Source organism: Cannabis sativa, chromosome 2 (genome assembly GCF_029168945.1).
Source record: "Cannabis sativa cultivar Pink pepper isolate KNU-18-1 chromosome 2, ASM2916894v1, whole genome shotgun sequence".
Taxonomy (NCBI): Eukaryota; Viridiplantae; Streptophyta; class Magnoliopsida; order Rosales; family Cannabaceae; genus Cannabis; species Cannabis sativa.
Window position 1 is genome coordinate 86,747,386 of NC_083602.1, and position 12,719 is coordinate 86,760,104.

The following is a 12,719-nucleotide window of genomic DNA, read 5'->3' on the forward strand; positions in this document are numbered from 1 at the left end:
ACTTTGGCTTCATCAAACCAAACTTAATTCAAACAGCCATAGAGACCACTTAACACCACTCCTAACATACTCAAAAACCTACCTTAAACACATCCCAAACTCAGTTTGATTCCTACAGCAACAGAAAAGCAAAACCCTAACTCAAAACCAACTCAAAAACTAGTGTGCTGAACACAAAAAGTAGGAAACCTACCTCAATTCACTTCTAGGCTGATTTGGAATTAAAATTCTGCTTGTAATAAGAAAGCTTGCTGAAGAAAATCCCCTAGGGTTGGCTGGTTCAAGCTTGCACGAGAGAGAGAAGGAGAAGAGGTTGTGTTTTAATGGTTACTTGGTTTCTAAGTAATATATAATAAGGGTTTTCTTTTCTTTCTTCTTTCCTTTTTTTTTCCTTTTTAAAATATACAATCAGCCCATGAAATTAAAAGTCAAAATTTCCATTTAACAAAATGACTAATTTATCCTCCAAAGAAACTTAAATTCTAAAAAAAATAACCTAGGGGCATTTTGGTAATTTTACTAATCCATTAAACCGACATTCTAAAATTCTAACCTAGTCAGGAATACCCTCAAAATAATTCTTCTATTAATGTCGTGACATTTCTGACCATAATGCTAAATTTCCACAGTCGTCGGGCCTGATAAAATATTTTTATTTCAAAAATGGTATTCTCGATACACACATATCCCAATATAATCTCCGTAATTAATAAATTACGCTTGATGATCATTCAATAAAACCTTATTAATTACCCTAAGTAAGATCATACTCTTACTTCATTACCAAAATAATTACATATTTAATAAAATATGTCTTCTTAAATATCATTTATTTTTCCGAATATTACAACTATCCCCCCTTATAGGAATTTCGTCCTCGAAATTTACCTGAAAAGCTTGAGATACAGCTCTTGCATCTATGACTCTAATTCCCAAGTCGCTTCTTCAACCTTGCTATTCCGCCACAGCACTTTAACTAGCGGAATAGTCTTGTTCCGCAGCACCTTTTCATACCTGTCTAAAATCTGTACTGGTTGTTCTTCATATGACAGGTCGGTCTGAAGCTCAATGTCTTCATAACTTAAGACATGAGTTGTATCTGATACATATTTCTGAAGCATCGAAACACGTTATGAACCCCAAATAAAGCAGGAGGTAGAGCCAACCGATAAGCTACCTGACCTACTTTCTCAAGAATCTCGAACGGACCAATAAACCTGGGACTCAACTTTCCTTTCTTCTCGAACATTTGAATTCCTTTCATTGGGGATACCCGAAGGAAAACAAAATTCCCAATCTAGAATTCGACATCCCTACGCTTTGGATCTGCGTAGCTTTTCTATCTACTTTGTGAAGCAAGCATACGAGCTCGAATCTTTTCAATAGCCTCAGTCGTTCTTTGGACAGCCTCAGGTCCAAGATACCTACGTTCACCAGCTTCATCCCAGTGAATGGGTGAACGACATTTCCTTCCATAAAGCATCTCATAAGGGGCCATGCCAATGGTACTTTGATAACTATTGTTATAAGAAAACTCAATCAGAGGTAGGTACTTGTTCCAAGAACCTTCAAAATCCATTACACATGCCCTCAACATATCCTCAAGTATCTGAATCGTCCTTTCAGATTGACCATCAATTTGAGGATGAAAAGCTGTACTGAATTTTAATTTAGTACCCATTGCTTGCTGTAAGCTTTCCCAGAATTTGGATGTAAACTTTGGACCTCGGTCTGAAACTATCGACTTTGGGGCACCATGAGGCCGCACTCTCTCCTTGATATATAAATCATCATATTGATCCAGTGTATACGTTGTTCTCACTGGTAAAAAGTGCGTAGACTTCGTATATCGATCCTCTGTCACCCAAATAGAGTCATAATACCTTATTGTTCTGGGCAATCCCACCACAAAATCCATTGTGATATCTTTCCGTTTCCACTCGGGAATCTTTAAAGGCTGAAGTAAACCTACCGGCCTCTGATGTTCTGCTTTAATTTATCGACAGGTTAAGCATTTTGATACATATTCAACAACATCCCTCTTCATACCCGGCCACCAGTATAAAGCTTTCACATCATGATACATTTTGGTTGTCCCCGAGTGTAAGGAGTATGGTGTTGTATGAGATTCATCAAGAATCTCCTGTCTGATATCTTTGTCACCCGGTATACAAATTCTATTTTTGTATCGTAATAACGCATCAGATGAAAATGAAAAGTCTTTTGCCGACCCAGCCTCTAACTTCTCCTTATGCCCTGTAACTCAGAATCACTTTGTTGAGCCACTCTAATTCTTTCCAACAAATCAGACTGCAAGGTAATATTGGCAAGTTTTCCAATCACAAATTCAATTCCCGCTCTAGTCATATCCTCAGCCAACTTTGTTAAAGTCTTCTTTAGTTCACAGACTTGCCCTAGTCCTTTTCGACTTAGAGCATCCGCTACCACATTTGCTTTGCCAGGGTGGTAGAGAATCTCGCAGTCATAATCTTTGACTAGTTCTAACCATCGTCATTGCCTCATATTTAAGTCCTTCTGACTGAAAAAGTACTTGAGGCTTTTGTGATCCGTATAAATCTCACATTTCTCACCATATAGATAGTGACGCCAAACTTTCAATGCGAAAACAACTGCTGCCAATTCAATATCATGGGTAGGATACCGCTGTTCATACTCTTTCAATTGCCTATATGCATAAGAAATTACTTTCCCTGACTGCATAAGAACACACCCTAACCCCTTTTTGCATGCAACACAGTAAATCACAAACTTTTCATCACTTACCGGTAAGGTTAGTACAGGAGCCGTAATCAACTTTTGTTTTAGTTCCTGGAAACTACTTTCACACTTACCAGTCCAAACAAACTTGCAGTTCTGTTGGGTCAATTCTGTTAAGGGTGTAGAAATCTTTGCAAAGCCCTCAACAAATCTCCTATAATACCCTGCCAACCCCAGGAAACTTCTAACTTCAATTGCTGATTTAGGTCGAGGCCAGTCTCGTACCGCTTCAATCTTTACCGGGTCTACTAAAATACCATCTTTACTTACCACATGCCTCAAGAAACTCACCTGAGGCAACCAAAATTCACATTTCCTAAACTTGGCATGCAGCTTATGCTCCCTGAGACGTTGTAACACCATCCGAAGATGGCTTTCGTGAGTCTCTTCTGTGTCTGAATAAATTAAAATATCATCAATAAAGACAATAACAAAATCATCCATGAAGTCTTTGAACACTCGGTTCATCAAGTCCATAAATGTTGTCGCGGCGTTTGTTAATCCGAATGACATTACCAGAAATTCATAGTGCCCATACTTGGTTCAGAAAGCTGTCTTTGGAATATCTTCTTCTCGAATCCTCAACTGGTGATAACCAGATCGAAGATCGATCTTGGAGAAGACGGTCTTTCCCTGTAGCTGATCGAATAAGTCATCTATCCTTAACAGAGGATACTTGTTCTTCACTGTCAACTTGTTTAACTCCCGCTAATCAATGCACATTCGTAAAGTTCCATCTTTCTTCTTCACGAACAAAACTGGTGCACCCCAAGGTGAAGTACTTGGTCTTGTAAATTTTAAATCCATCATTCCATGTAATTGCACTTTGAACTCTTTTAGCTCTGCAGGTACAATCTTGTAGGGAGCTCTTGATACAGGCTTTGCTCCTGGTATTAGATCAATCTCAAAATCAATTTCACGTTTCGGTTGTAACCCTAGTAACTCCTCTGGAAAAACATCCAGAAATTCTCGAACTACTGGGACATGCTTCGATCCCGCTTATGGTTCCCTTGTAATATCCACCACATTTGCTAAGAAACCGATGCACCCCCCACACAACAAATCTCTTGCCTTAAGCGCTAAAATTAAGGGAATCCGAGATCCCTGGATCTTCCCCAGAAATACAAAGGGGTCCTCGCCCTCAGGCTGAAAAGTTACCATCTTTCTTTTACAATCAATAGTTGCGTTGTATTTAGCAAGCCAATCCATGCCCAAAATAACATCAAAATCCTCCAGATTCAATTCTATCAAATCAATTGATAACTCCCTTCCTTTCACAAATACTAGAACGGATCGAACCCACCTGCTGGAGATGACCAACTCCCTAGTAGGTATCAAGGTTCCAAAACCTCTAGAAAGCACATCACTAGGTCTATTCAACTTCTCAATTATTCTACTTGAAATATAAGAATGCGTCGCACCAGAATCAATTAGAACAGTCAATAAAGTACCAGCAACAGAAAGCTGACCTGTCACAGTAGAAGGACCAGCATCAACCTCAGCTTGAGTTAGTGCAAACACTCGGGCAGGAGCAGGTGTATCATCCTTCGTTTGCTCTAGTCGTAGTAGCTGTGGGCAATTCCTCTTCATGTGACCCACTATCCCACAGTGGAAACAGGCCCGACCTGACACTCAACCTGGTGGCGCCTTTCACATCTCGGGCATTCAGGGAAAGTTTGCTAGTTTTTGTTCCCACCACGACGGAAGCCTTGGTTACCCCATAACCTTTTGTTTGGGCCTGCAGCTAATGATTCACTAGGCCTTTTCTTGCGGTCACCGAGATCAGTACCCCTTCCAGAACCAACACCTGACGTTTTTTTCCACGAATCTCTTCTGGCAATATTTTTCTTTCGTATCTGATCTTCTGCACCCTCAGAAACTAGGGCTTGTTCAACTATTTGGGCATAAGTTCGAGCAACCCCCGGTTGTTTAGAAGCAACAATCACATCCCCTGCGATATGTTCATCCAACCCTCGGATAAACTTTGCTTTTCTAGCAACTTCAGTAGCCACCTCATCTGAAGCAAATTTTGCCAGTCGATCAAACTTAGTGGCATACTCTGTCATTGTCATGTTGCCCTGAGTCAATCGTATAAACTCTTCTCCCTTTGCTGCCCGAATATACTCATTATAGTACTTCTCATAAAACAAGGTCCGGAAGGCATCCCAGGTCATGTTATTCAGGTCATGACCCTGAGACGCAATCTCCCACCAAATACAGGCATCATCTCCCAGCATAAAGATAGCACACCTGACCCAGTCATTATCTTCGACCTGCATAAAATCAAAAATGGATGTTATCATACTCATCTACTGCTCCGCCTTGAGTGGATCAGCACCACCCTCAAATAATGGCAGGTTTTGCTTCCTGAACTTCTCATACAACAGTTCCAAACGATTCCCTGCATCCGGTGGCACTACCAGAGGTGCCAGATGATTAAGATTAGAGTTTAGAGCAGGCTGAGCTCGCTGCTCACTCAATTCTCTAAGTTGTTCACCCTGCTACTGGATAGTCTCTTACATCGCAGCATATAACTCTTCCCAATTTGGTGGTGGTGGAGGGTTCTCGCCCTCACCAGCAACCTCGAGCCCAGCTAGCTCGCGGTTACCCCTACCAGTCCGCCTCGGGTGTATAATCTATACACCTGTGGTCACATTCTAGGTAATAACAATACTATTAAGTATTTCATATATCATAATCCTTCCCACACACTTCCATATAATAACACAATTCATAAAATTAGGCAGCCAGATAATTAACAAATTATCTATTAATTAAAAGCTTACTGAACCATGAGTCGAACGAGTCTTTACAGCCGATGTACATATCAAACCATTCTTCAGGATCTAAAAACCTTGGCACTTTGATACCATGTTTTAACGCCTTGTCCAATAGGGACGCCACGTGTGTGCTTTTGTAAAATTCTTATTTAGATACTATATAATTAGACCAAAAGTGTGGGTAATTAAATTTTTGATAATTAAAGCAAAGCATATAAAAAATTCTTTACAGTAAAAGATAATTAATGAGAACTATGGGGACCTGCTGTTTAAAAATATTACAAACTAGTTTATTAGTACTTTTTCAACACAAACTTTGCAATTCCAAAATACTATCAAAATTGAGCATCCTATTCACTAGGCCGTGCCACTGCGGCTGATAAGTACATTGCTGCAACGACCTCGAACTCATGGCTGCTCAACCTTTGCCTTCCCTTTACCTCCACCACAAAGCACCCGTGAGTCACAGAGACCCAACAAGAAAAGTGAATAAAACAATAACCGATAATAATCATCAATTTAATCTCATATCAACATGTTTACACATTTACACAATATTATAAACACACAATCCTGGTACTTTATGAAGTACCCTTTTACCACTCGTTAACCACGAGCTGAATATGTAACTACCGTTGCTCGATGAAGCAATCGATAATTAAGAAACCTATCTGCGGTTTCAGGAGTAATTACTCATAACGGTATTAACCGTTTCCAACCCTAGGTCATAACCTAGGCTCAACAAATATCTAATCAAAGTCTTGATAATAATCAAGGCCATAACCATTCAACCATTGATATTTAGCCACACACGGTGCTTACCACTTTTCTTACCTCAATTCAGAACTCAAGTGTGCGGGCCGACCTTAGTGAAACGATGCTCGATAATCTCGGGTCCTATGTAACGACAAAAGTAAATCAATAAGGGTCTATTCCAAAACACTATCTAAAACATGTATAAAATAATCTAGGGTTTTCTACTGAATCTTATGGTGAAAAGCCCTTAAAATAAAATACATATTTTTTCTCTAATCTATGTCTGATACTGTAGAGCTCTTCAAAAGCTTCAAAATGGTATAAAGAATGTCTAAAACGGACACCCGAGTGAAAAGTTATGGCTAAAATACGAAAATTGGGAATTCTTGAAAATTGACCATCGAGAATTCCGGTTGGTGTAGCCCTGTTCCATCCAGAATTCCGGTTCACAACACCACAAACTCGAAAATTTCAGCTCTTCAAAGCCCCAAAGCTTGCTCCAAACCTAAGCAATTGTTCCCAAGCTTTACAGAACAGTATAATAACATAAATATAACATATCTCAAGCTTCAAAACACAAAAATTCAATCCCTAACTCAAAATCACATGTTCAAGTGAAAAAATTCAACTTTGGCTTCATCAATCCAAACTCAATTCAAACAGCCATAGAGACCACTTAACACCACTCCCAACATACTCAAAAACCTACCCTAAACACACCCCAAACTCAGTTTGATTCCTACAGCAATAGAAAAGCAAGACCCTACATCAAAACCAACTCAAAAACTAGTGTTCTCAACCCAAAAAGTAGGAAACCTACCGCAATTGACTTCTAGACTGATTTGGAATTGAAATTTTGCTTGGAAAAAGAAAGCTTGCTGAAGAAAATCCCTTTAGGGTTGGCTGGTTCAAGCTTGCACGAGAGAGCGAAGGAGAAGAGGTTGTGTTTTGATGGTTACTTTGTTTCTAAGTAATATATAATAAGGGTTTCCTTTTCTTTCTTCTTTTAGTTTTTTTCTTTTTTTAAAATGTACAATCAGCCCATAAAATTAAAAGTCAAAATTCCCATTTAACAAAATGTCTAATTTACCCTCCAAAGAAACTTAAATTCTAAAATATAACCTAGGGGCATTTTGGTAATTTTACTAATCTTTTAAACTAACATTCTAAAAATTCTAACCTAGTCGAGAATACCCTCAAAATAATTCTTCCATTAATGTCGTGACATTTATGACCATAATGCTAAATTTCCATAGTCGTCGGGCCCGATAAAATATTTTTATTTCAAAAATGGTATTGTCGATACACACATATCCTAATATAATCTCCGTAATTAATAAATTACGCTTAATGATCTTTTAATAAACCCTTATTAATTACCCTAAGTAAGATCATAATGTTACTTCATTACCAAAATAGTTAAATATTTAATAAAATAAGTCTACTTAAATATCATTTATTTTTTGGGATATTACACTAGGGAATTCACAAATAATGTAGGCTTGAAAAGCTCAATCGATCCAAAAAAAATTACCCATATAATATCTCAAAATTATGGGTAATTTATCGATTGCGCCTGAAATGATTATCAAACAAGTTCTAGAGTGGTTGAGACTTTAAATTAAAATTCAAACATGCATTCATCTTTCCAAATATTAGTAAATATGACAATTAAATTAATGTGCAAAAGTTTTTAAAAAAACAAGTTTGAGCAGTAATTAATAATGAGTTAAGCACACAAATCATGAGAATTTATTATTTTCTAGAATTATAACTATCACACAATGAAGAATTTCATCATCAAAAAAATTATGTTCCACAAGACCATGCATAAGATATCAACGTAAAGACACATATCAACCACGAGCAATCATTGTCCACAGAATTTCATTCAATCGACACTTACTAAAATTAAAGAAACAAAAATTAATATAAACTAAAAAAAATGATAAAAATAAGAAAAATTAATTAAACTAAAAAAAGATAAAATAAGTAAATAAAAAACTTAACAACTAAGAAAAAAAAAATGTTGATAGACAAGACAGTTAATCTCTCCCCCCCCCCCCCCCCACTTAATATAGGCATTGTCCTCAAGGCTCAATTAAATAAAATCAATGAATAAAAGGAGGGTAAGATAAACTCCCCAAAGTTTATTTTGTTTAGCGTCATTAGCTCGAGTGTATGTTGTGCTCATGTAGTCTTCATGTCGGGTCTTCTAACAAAGACTCATTCTTTATGTATTTATTAATGGAATCTAACACATTATACTTAATTTATACACCATTAAATTCCATTGTAGGTATCCATACTTTTGTATCCAACTTCTTAGTAGTGAGTAAGAAGAGTCTCCCATATAAAATTGATGTAGGATTGGGATCACCCTCATCTTCCATCTCAATTATGTAAAAATCACTTTGAATGACAAGTCTATTAGCCTGAACAAAAATATCTTCAACTTGTTGGGTTTTGTGCCCTAAATAAAACCCATTTCAATATAATCCAATTTACTAATTAATAAAGATCAGAAATCTCTTTTATGTTGCTTGGTTTACATGATTTATTTCATGATTATGTTTAATGTATAAATTCTATTAAGTCCTGAACATATGTATATATATGCATATATATATATATTTGTTCATGATTATAGTGTCGTCAACACAATGGAATATAATCATGATTACATGTTTAAAAGTTTAATTCCCATGATTTGTCAGTTCACTGGATTTAGATTGCATGATAATCAGCGATAAGGTATACTTACACATTGGATAAATGTTATGTCTTTTCCAGGGCATTAGCAAACTTTACCAGTATCAGATGTATGGAGTGTACATTGGAAGGGACCGATATTGAAATTAGACAAGATATCATAAACTTACCGTTATATCTTTTTAAGTCAATATCAATGGTTGATCTTAGGTATATGGATCTTAATCCTGATGTGGTTAGGTTCAACTTAGTTGTATTATTTATGTTCTATTTTTTCGTTAAAGTCGACCAATTGGATCTTCTCGTGACATACAAATTAGAGGACATGGTATTTCAATTGAGTGGGAGCGCTAAACATAGATATGGAATCTATAGCTTCTATAAGTATTTAGAAGTGAAACGATGATTTCCTTCGAGCTTGGCTGAATAGAGATAAATGATTGAGGCCTCATTTCAGTAATTATATTAGTTTACTAAAGTATCATTTATAGGTTGCTAAGTGTTTTAAAGATAAAATACATTGAATGGTAGAACGGTAAATTTCTCCCTATTCAGTGTAGATCATCTATAGAGGATCTTTGACTATTAGGATTATAACAATGGATAATCATAACGTATCTATATCGTGGTACATCTAGAGCTTTCTATATAATTTTGAGTGTATTCAATTAAAAATCTATAGTGGAGCAAGGCGGAATTAATAAGTTGAGAATTTACTTGGTAAATTCTAGATCTGCTTATTGAAAGCTTTGTTATATAGGCCCATGGTCCCCTCACTAGTTGAGATAATACTGCTTGCAGACTCAGTTAATTGATTTTAATTAATTAATTATAATTCTAAAATTAGACTATGTCTTGTTTAAGAATTTTCACTAAGCAAGGGCTTAATTGTGAAGAAAAGAGGTTTTGGGGTTAGTTTGTTAATTAAGAAACTTCGTATGGTCTAATTAATAAATTACATAAATGATAATTTTAATTAGTAATTAATTATAATTATTAAATAAATAGTTTTGGCATTTATAGGATTGAATTGGAAAATATGGTATTATTGAAAAGAAGAATAAGTGGTTGAAATAAAGTGGCAAAAATCTAACAAGAAACTGGTTCACTTTAAGTGTACGACCTAGAAGTTATTTTTGCCCAATATTTTATCCTTTTTTAGTCCATATAATTCAGCCCTAAGCCTTGGTTGAAATACTATAAAAAGAACATGAAGCTCTCATCTCATCCGCTTGACAATTTGTCAACTAATGTCAACCTGACTATTCAACCAACCTAGATGACAGAGTTCCTTCCTTAGTGATTTTAGCCTCCTTCATTGTTCTTCGATATTCGAAACCCATAGTGAATGAGTGCCATGCCCACACATAGTAAGTCAAGTACTCAATCATAGTGAATAAGACGGTGATAACCAAACTCGAAGGAGAGAAAGAGATCCAGGTTCAGATCTTGATAATGCTCTGCTACAGAAAGGAATCAAGGGCTAGAGATCTTGAACGGAATGAGTCATTATATTCTGCTGCAATCAATGTAAGGTTTTCTTAACCATTATGTGTTTATTTCATTGTTTTTGAGAATTAATATTTAGGATGTTAATTCAACATACTTGTTAGTAAATCTTGATCTTGCTAAAATATTCCCAACAACTAGCCTCAGAGCCATGGTAATGATTTACTTTCATGTAATATGGATTTAAAACGATGAATACTGTTTGTGTGTTGATTTGGATGTATTCATGTTGGTTTATGTGTTATTTGATGATTGAATGTGTATTACAAAAATTTTGCATAAAAATAATTTTATTTTTGTTCTGAAAATATTTTATTTAGATTCCTTGTGAATAATTAAGCAATTTTGGTTTGTACGAAACTCGATTCCGATAAAAATTGAAAAAGTTATGCAGGTTTAAAAATCGGGTGTTAATGGTGTCGAGATGGTGCTCATGCGCACCAGGCATCTCAGACAAGACACCATCAACAAAATTGGGAGTTTTGTTAAGGAGTACTTCATGGTGGATGGCACGGGCATCACTCGTACCCGGTTCCAGCAGATTCCAACATATCACCGCCCTCCCCTCACTCTTACTCTCCCGGATAGAGTTCAAAGGCTTCCTCGACTGCTGGGGGAAGACCGGAACATTATCCAGTTGACCTCCAAGGATAACTTTGTGAAGTATGGGCCCTATCCGAAGAATTTCATTCCCAAGCCAATTAAGAGGAGGAAGAGGAAATCTGATGCTGGACGGGCTGAACGAGCTCATCAGGAGAATGAACCCATTCAACTTAAGCACGAAGCTAAGTTGAAGGGAGGTGCAAGGGCCAAGTAGTATGCTCAGGAGCCCTTGAATCCTGAAGATGAGGCTGAGGAAGAGCATGTGACTCTGTTGAAAAGGAGGAAGAAACTTTCGGCCCAGCCCAAGCCTATTGAACATGCTATTCGCATTGGGGAGCCCATCTTGGCTGCTCGGCCGCCTTCTCCTGTGTTTGGAAAAGGGAAAGCTATTATGTCTGAAATAAGAGGCATGTTACGTGATGATGGACTTTCGAGTCTTGTTTGGGCAATCACCTTGCATACTACTTCGTCTTGTTTTTGAGCTTCTTGACTATTATGCTTTATGTTTCTGATGTCTGTTTTCTCTAACCATGTTGTTTTTATTCCATGCAGACATGTCTCAAAAGATGCTTGACGCTCTGAGGAAGAGAATTGGCAGAAGTTCCAATGCATCTCCTCCAGCCAAGAAGTCTAAAGGCAGTGAGCGGTCCTCCTCTAAGGAAAAGGCGCCTGTCGGGAAGGTCATTGATCTTTCTGAGGAGCTAGCAGTTGCAAACCCCTCTACTCCAAAAGTTTCTAAGTCAAAGGAGTCTCGAGGAGGGAGTTTGGACAGGCCTGAACAACCGAGAAGTGGGTCTGAGCTGACTAAGAGTGGACCCGAGCAGATGTGGGCCCCTACTCCACCTTTGTCGGTGCTTCAGAGGCCAAGAAGGGCAAAGAGATGCTTGCCCACTATCTGAACCGGTTGGTTCCTGAGGTTAGTGAGCAACTAGCTGGCGCTGACAATGACTCTTCTCTGAAGCCCCTGATGACCGGAGTCTTGAAGGAATTCACCAGGGTAAGTCTTTCTTGACTCTTTCCTTTAATCTTCTTTACTTGGCTCAAATACTAAAGTTTTTTCTTTGTGCAGGTCGGTCTGAAGTTGGCCTACACATACTCATGGGCTAAGTCTGCTGCCTCTAGGAACACGGCTTTGTCCAACACCATGAGGGCAAAGGTGGACTTGGCCAAGAAGGACGCTGACGACGCCAGGGTGGAACTTGGAGCTGTTCGAATGGAGCTTGGTGAAGCCAACAAGAAGCTTTTTACCACCCAGAAGAAAATAGCTGAGTTGACTAAGGATCTTGAGGCTTCTGACCGTCTTGAAGAGACCATCAAGACCTTATATGCTGAAGTGAATAGTCTTCAAGATGAAAGGACTTCTCTTCGAGCGGTTCTTCGTCGGGTGGAGGAGGAGACGAAATCTAAGGAGGAGGAGCTTACGGCCGAGGTGACGAAGCTGAAAGAGAAAGTTAATGCTCTGCAGACAGCCGATCTTGAGCTCTTCTATGACTTTTGGAAGGCTAATTGTCAGGCATACTTCGACAATTTGGGTGATGCAAGGACCTATACCTCGAGCTCTGTGCTTTCCATGTGGCTTAT

At 37.8% G+C, this 12,719-nt stretch overlaps 1 protein-coding gene across 1 annotated transcript; it reads right to left on the minus strand.

Annotated features, from left to right (window-relative positions):
• Positions 1-2,238: 2,238 nt before the first annotated feature.
• LOC133034558 (uncharacterized) lies at positions 2,239-8,707 on the minus strand. Its single transcript, XM_061109664.1, has 5 exons — positions 8,624-8,707; positions 4,649-5,051; positions 3,036-3,173; positions 2,853-2,942; positions 2,239-2,441 (listed from the first exon to the last, which is right to left on the minus strand). The coding sequence occupies exons 1-5, from the start codon at positions 8,705-8,707 to the stop codon at positions 2,239-2,241; spliced, it is 918 nt and encodes a 305-aa protein (XP_060965647.1).
• Between the last annotated feature and the right edge of the window lie 4,012 nt (positions 8,708-12,719).

Bases quoted from the DNA above. Each gene is read 5' to 3' on its own strand.
- LOC133034558 (XM_061109664.1), bottom strand. From the start codon at position 8,707: ATGGAAGATGAGGGTGATCCCAATCCTACATCAATTTTATATGGGAGA. The intron at 2,943-3,035 runs GTATTTTAGTAG...TGGGGTTGGCAG, and splicing joins GCATGTGGTAAGTAAAGATG to GGTATTATAGGAGATTTGTT. The intron at 2,442-2,852 runs GTAAGTGTGAAA...CAAATGTGGTAG, and splicing joins CTGCAAGTTTGTTTGGACTG to CGGATGCTCTAAGTCGAAAA.